The sequence below is a fragment of the Cicer arietinum genome, chromosome 7 (assembly GCF_000331145.2).
Source record: "Cicer arietinum cultivar CDC Frontier isolate Library 1 chromosome 7, Cicar.CDCFrontier_v2.0, whole genome shotgun sequence".
In the NCBI taxonomy this organism is placed as follows: Eukaryota; Viridiplantae; Streptophyta; class Magnoliopsida; order Fabales; family Fabaceae; genus Cicer; species Cicer arietinum.
Genome location: NC_021166.2, coordinates 55,058,079 through 55,064,805, shown reverse-complemented (window position 1 = coordinate 55,064,805; position 6,727 = coordinate 55,058,079). Strand labels below are relative to the sequence as shown.

General features: G+C 37.6%; 1 protein-coding gene across 1 annotated transcript in view; it reads right to left on the bottom strand.

Annotated features, from left to right (window-relative positions):
* The window catches only part of LOC140918859 (uncharacterized), a 9,601-nt gene extending 3,454 nt beyond the window's left edge, over window positions 1-6,147 (bottom strand). Inside the window, exons 1-4 of the mRNA XM_073363661.1 lie at window positions 5,050-6,147; window positions 4,031-4,403; window positions 721-866; window positions 74-585 (exon numbers count right to left, since the gene is read on the bottom strand). Of these exons, the coding sequence (XP_073219762.1) occupies window positions 74-585; window positions 721-866; window positions 4,031-4,403; window positions 5,050-6,147 (2,129 nt within the window). The remainder of the gene's footprint in view (window positions 1-73; window positions 586-720; window positions 867-4,030; window positions 4,404-5,049) is intronic.
* Between the last annotated feature and the right edge of the window lie 580 nt (window positions 6,148-6,727).

Sequence of the window (6,727 nt, the reverse complement as noted above, 5' to 3'; positions counted from 1 at the left end):
CAGTATGATGTCCAACTTCTGGACCACTGCATGATTTCCCGATCTTGGTACCAGCATACGCGTCAGAGTATACATCAACATCCTCTGTTGAACCTTCATTTGACCAATGGGCAATGAAATAGATTCAACGAACCCATCGATCATCAGGTCTTTTACTGCTGTATGCCTATCAAGTGTCTCTTCCCAACCTTCATCGGCAGTATCAGCTTCCGAGCTGCCATCGATAGACTTGCCATAAAAAGGAAATCCAGACAAAGTAGAGAAATCATCAAAGGACATTGCAATCCTTTTTCCTTTAACTAAAGCAATAAACCCTTCTTCAGTCAACTTGAAAGTAGAATAGAATTCCTTGATCAGCCTTGGGTAGCTATCAAGTGTAGAAGAAAGAAAACTCTCCAGTCCATGAAATCTAAGATGATTCTGAAACGTGAATTCAACAACATCAAAGTATGCAAAATCCATGGTTCTTGCCTCATGAATTTTCCTCTTTGCAAAGTCTGTTGACAGAGATGGTTGTGCCTCCTTTTCCTTTGGTGCTGAGACCTTCTTGGGAGGTGGTGTAGAATTAGGTTTCTTCTTCCTTTTCTGAGATATTTCTTTCATGGCATCAGCCATGAGCTTCTTTGTTGGGGGTTCCTTACATTTCTTCATCTTTTCTTGGATTGGTGCAGGAGCTTTGCCCTTATCTTTGGCAAGAATTTTGTGAGTTGGTATAGGTACTCTCTTAGTCAAAGTGGGTGGGGGTGAAGGTGTTTCACTTGTGGAAGAAGATGAGGGAGATGGAGTACGAGCTTGGGTCTGTTTCACTCGTGCCATATCAATAACTTGATGTAGATTCAAAGTAGGTAGAATGTAGAATGCAGATGCTAGCAGATACAGAGACAAAAGAATGAAGCAGACAAGAGAAATCAGTGAAAATCTGGAAAATAGAATGCAGAAATCGATTTAGAACTGTTCCTATTTATACTCTTAACCTTGTAAATCGATTTCCCAATCGATTTGGTTACCGTTGCTGGGAATCCTCAATCGATTCAGTAATGATGATGTTCCAACGGCTAAAAAAAAGTAACGGTCATATTTCAAATCGATGTTCAAATCGAGTTCCAGTTTAACTTAATCGATGTCCAAATCGATTGTCTTAAGGTTGAACACTGAACTAATCGATTTCCAAATCGATGCTCGTAAAGGTTTAAAAAAAAATTTCTGAACTTTGAATCTTGGGCTAAAGTAATCGATTCCCAAATCGATTTTATAAACCATTTACCATGCTGGTAATCGATTTCCAAATCGATTTAACTGGAAAAAATTACTGAATAATACCAGAATCAACAAAAATCATGTTTCACTAGGATCAATGATCCCTAGTTTCATCCTTATATGCAAAAAAACTTTCTCTTGGCAAAGCTTTTGTGAATATATCAGCTAACTGTTCCGTAGTGTTCACATACTCAAGTTTGATAACTCCATTCTGAAAGTGGTCTCTTATGAAGTGATGCCTTACCTCAATGTGTTTGGTCCTGGAGTGCATTACTGGATTCTTGGTTATACTGATTGCACCTGTGTTAGCACTGTTCCCAAATCGACACCGAAGTCCAATAGATGCTGTTTCATCCACAGAATTTGAGCACAACAGCTCTCAGCTGCTATGTATTCAGCTTCAGCAGTAGACAATGCAATACTTGTTTGCTTCTTACTGAACCAAGACACTAGAGAATTACCAAGCAGATGACAAGTTCCTGAAGTACTTTTCCTGTCAAGTTTACAACCACCAAGTCTGAGTCTGAATAACCAATCAATGTACATGTTGATCCTTTTGGATACCACAAACCAAGACTTTTAGTACCTACCAAGTATCTGAAAATTCTCTTAACTGCACTGAAGTGAGATTCCTTCGGATTCGATTGATACCTTGCACACATACAAACACTGAACATAATATCTGGTCGGCTTGCTGTAAGGTAGAGCAGAGATCCAATCATACCACGAAATCTAGTGACATCTACAGGTTTACCTTTCTCATCTCGGTCTAAGAAATTTCCTTGACTCATGGGTGTATCAATGGACTTAAGTTTATCAAAGTTAAATTTCTTTATCAAATCAGAACAATATTTAGATTGACTAATGAAAATGCCTTGCTTGCTTTGGTTAATTTGAAATCCCAAGAAATATGACAGTTCACCCATCATTGACATTTCAAATTTACCTTTCATCAAATTTTCAAATTATTTGCACAGTTTATTATTTGTAGATCCAAATATTATGTCATCAACATATACTTGGACAAACAAGATATCATTTCCAGTAGTTTTTGTGAAAAGTGTCTTGTCAACATTTCCTCTTGAAAAGTTTTGTTGAATTAGGAAATTGTTGAGCTTCTCATACCAAGCTCTTGGAGCTTGTTTTAACCCATAGAGGGCCTTTGAGAGTTTATACACATGATTAGGAAAATCAGGATTTTCAAAACCAGGTGTTTGGCTAACAAAGACTTCCTCTTGGAGGTCTCCATTGAGAAAGGCACTCTTCACATCCATTTGATATAGATTGAAGTCCATGATACATGCATAAGCCAATAAAATTCTTATGGCTTCTAGTCTAGCTACTGGGGCATAGGTTTCATCAAAATCTATTCCCTCCTCTTGACTATAACCCTTTGCAACTAATCTGGCTTTATTCCTAGTTATCACACCATTCTCATCTAACTTATTTCTGAACACCCACCTAGTTCCTATAACATGCTTACCCTCTGGCCTAGGTACCAAGTTCCACACCTTGTTTCTCTCAAACTGGTTTAACTCCTCTTGCATAGCAAGTATCCACTCACTATCTAAAAGGGCTTCCTTAATGTTCTTAGGTTCAATCTGAGACACAAAGGCTGTGAGGTTACAGAACTCTCTAAGGTTTCCTCTAGTTGACACACCTCTAGAAATGTCACCTATGATGTTGTCTAAGGGGTGGTTTCTATTGAATCTCCATTCCTTAGGTAACTCACTGGTTTCTATAGGTTCTATAGGGTCTGCACTAGTTGGAGGATCAGCTATAGGTTGTTCTAGGGGTTCAGATTCTACAACATCATCCAAAATATCAATAACCTTAGAAGGAGCTTTGTTCAAGTTTTCTGTAAAAGATTCATCAAACTTTACATGAACTGACTCTTCTATGGTTTTTGTTCTTTTGTTGTAGATTCTATAGGCCTTACTAGTTTGGGAATATCCTAAAAAGATACCTTCATCTGCCTTAGGGTCAAACTTTCCTAGGTGTTCTTTGCCATTGTTCAAAACAAAGCACTTACAACCAAAGATTCTAAAGTAGGACAGGTTTGGTTTTCTACCCTTGTAAAGCTCATAGGGTGTTTTCCTAAGCAGGGGCCTAATGAGAACTCTATTCACTACATGGGTGGCTGTACTAATTGCATCTGCCCAAAAGTACTTAGGTAGGTTGGAGTCCTTAAGCATGGTCCTAGCTAACTCTTCTAGGGATCTATTTTTCCTCTCCACTACCCCATTCTGCTGTGGTGTCCTAGGGGCTGAATACATGTGGTTGATTCCATTTGATTCACAATAATTTTGAAAAAGATCATTTTGGAATTCACCTCCATGATCACTTTTTATTGAAACAATTTTCAAATCATTCTCATTTTGTACTAAAGCAGCAAACTTTTTGAAAACAGAGAATGTATCACTTTTATGAGCTAAAAAGTAAGTCCATGTGAATCTAGAATAATCATCAACCAGCACATATCCATACAGGTTTCCACCTAAACTCTTAACTTGGGCAGGTCCAAAAAGGTCCATGTGAACTAGTTGTAAAACTCTATTTGTTCTAACCAAGTCTATAGAGGGAAATGGAGTCTTAACCAGTTTACTTTTCTCACATGCATCACACAGTCTATCTTTAGAGAACTTCCTATTTGGTAGACCTAAGACTAACTGTTTGCTGACAAGTTTATTCAAATGATTTATGTGTATATGAGCAATTCTTTTATGCCAAAGCCATGTTTCATCTGAGTTGGATAACAAGCAGCATACTGCACTTGGTACAGAATTGAAATCCAACATATAGATGTTGTTAATTCTGTCACCAATCAGCTTTATGTTTTTGTCATCTTTATGCTCAATAATGCAAGATTGTGATGAAAAACTTACTTGAAAACCTTTGTCACATAGCTGACTTATGCTTAGCAAGTTATGCTTGAGTCCTTCAACATATAATACATTCTTAATCACTGTTGTTGACTCATTGCCTATATCACCAATTCCAATAATTTTTCCTCTATTGTTGTCTCCATATTTGACAAAACCTCCTTCCTTTAATGTCAAGGACAGAAATTTGGATTTGTCCCCTGTCATGTGCTTCGAACATCCGCTATCCAAATACCATGAGTGCTTAGTGGATGTCAAGCACACCTGCAAAACAAAATCAGAATTTTGTTTTAGGTCCCCAATCTAAATTGGGTCCTGTTTGGTTAGTGTCAAACACAGATTTCTTTGCTTTCCAAATTTGCTTCCATCCCTTATTGGCTAATTTTTTAAACTTGCAATTTGACACAAAATGTCCATTTCTGCAACAGAAATGACACTTGCCATTAAAGGATGAATGGTGATTTGGCCTAGTAAAGATATCATACATATTCTTAGCAATGGCAGATTTCTGACCATGTTTGACACTTCTGGTTTGCATATAACCAATACCATATCTATTTTTATTCCTTTTAACATGCATGTTTGGTGTATATCCTAAACCAGATTTTTCATGAACATGTCTTTGATTGCTAAGTATGACATTCAGTTTATCTTTACTATTAGCAAACTTTAACAAATCAGATTTTAATGATGCAACCGTATGTTCAAGTTCAATGCACTTTGCAGATTTTTCTTGTGAATCCTTTTTCAGTTGTTCACATAAATTTTCAATTTCTTTATGCTCAACATTCACTTGTTCAAGCATTTTCTTTGTGCTTAACAACTGTTTTATGGAGTTCACATAATCATCATGCAATTCATTGAAAGCTTCTTGAAGTTCATCATATGTTGGATTAAATTGTGAACTAACCTCTTTTTCCGATTCTGAATCTGAATTTGCCATGAGACACATATTGGCTTCTTCTTCATCCGAAGAGGCAGAGGATTCATCATTATCGTTCCAAGCAATATACGCCTTCTTTGTTTTGGTGACTGGTTCTTTGCCTTTTGATTTTGCAGCTTTATTTTTGTTCTGCAATTTGTAGCATTCTGACTTTATGTGACCAGTCTTCCCACATTCATAACATGTAATTTGCTTGTTGTCGCTAGTCTTGGAGCTGGATGGTTTTCTGAATTTGTTATCTTTCTTCTTCAGAAATTTCTTAAATTTCTTGACAAGCAGTCCGATTTCTGGTTCTTCATTGTCACTGCTGGATTCATTTGAGCAGCTATCGGATTCAATTTTTGATTGATTTGCTTGAACCTTCAGAGATAAACCTTTCTTTTTCCTACTTTCCATTTCGGATTCATCCAGTCGTTGTAATTCCATTTCATGTTCCCTTAACTTTCCAAATAGTGTTGCTGTCGTCATCTTTGCAAGATCTCTAGACTCAGCTATGGCTGTTATCTTTGGCTGCCATTCTCTGGTTAAACATCTCATAATCTTTCCAATCTGCTGTTCATTATCCACATCTTTTCCTAGTGCATGCAGGTTGTTGACTATGTGTGTGAATCTGGTTTGCAAATCGCTGATTGACTCTTCTTTCTTCATGCTAAATAATTCATATTCGTGCATGAGCGTATTCACACGAGCTCTCTTAACATCAGTAGTACCTTCGTGAGTTTCTTGGAGGATGTCCCACATCTCTTTTGCTGACTTGCAATTGGACACTCTAAAGAACTCTTCTGCACATAGGGCGGACGTGATGATGTTCTTAGCCTTCGCATTGAAACCAACCTTCTTCTTGTCTTCATCGGACCAGTCGGCTCTAGGCTTGATAATCATTGAGTCGTCAGTTCCTGCAATCTTGGGAATGTACGGACCGTTTTCAACAGCATCAAGGATATCTATGCCACTTGCTTCCAGGAATATGAGCATTCTTTGCTTCCAGTACATGTAGGCTGTACCGTTGAAAGCTGGTGGTCGAGCTAACGAAGCGCCTTCTCCCAGAACGTCAGTTGAGGCCATCTTCTTATAAGTTTTACCTCTCAAGAAGTTGGCTCTGATACCAATTGTTGGTATCAGTGACCTCGCAATAAAGAAAATATATCAGTTTTCGTTACCAAATTAATCAGTATCAAGCGCACAGCGGAAATTAAATTTTGAGGCATGCAAAGTTAGCAATATAGAAAATTAAAGAGAGAGAGTTAGAGAAGAAGACACAGAGATTTATCCTGGTTCGGTTGTTCCACAACAACCTACGTCCAGTCCTGAAAATCCAATCGGATTTCAGATTTTCTTCTCCTTCAATAGAAAGAATCAATTACAAAGATTTTCCAGTTTCCTCCCTGAAACCTATCAATCTCTAATTATATCTTTCCTATTGAATACCCTCTGATCCTTGTAGACACTCAGCAGCCTATCACAGAATCAAAGTGCGACTCTTTCTTGTTGAATCCTCTCAACCAAGAAAGTAGCCACCAGTTTCGAGCTGGCTTTTCTTGCGTTCTATTTCGTTCAAAGATTTATTACAGAAAGAATAAAAGATTGTAAAACAAAAGGGTCTTCAATCTTTATGAATGTTGCTCTTCACAAATCTGGATATTCA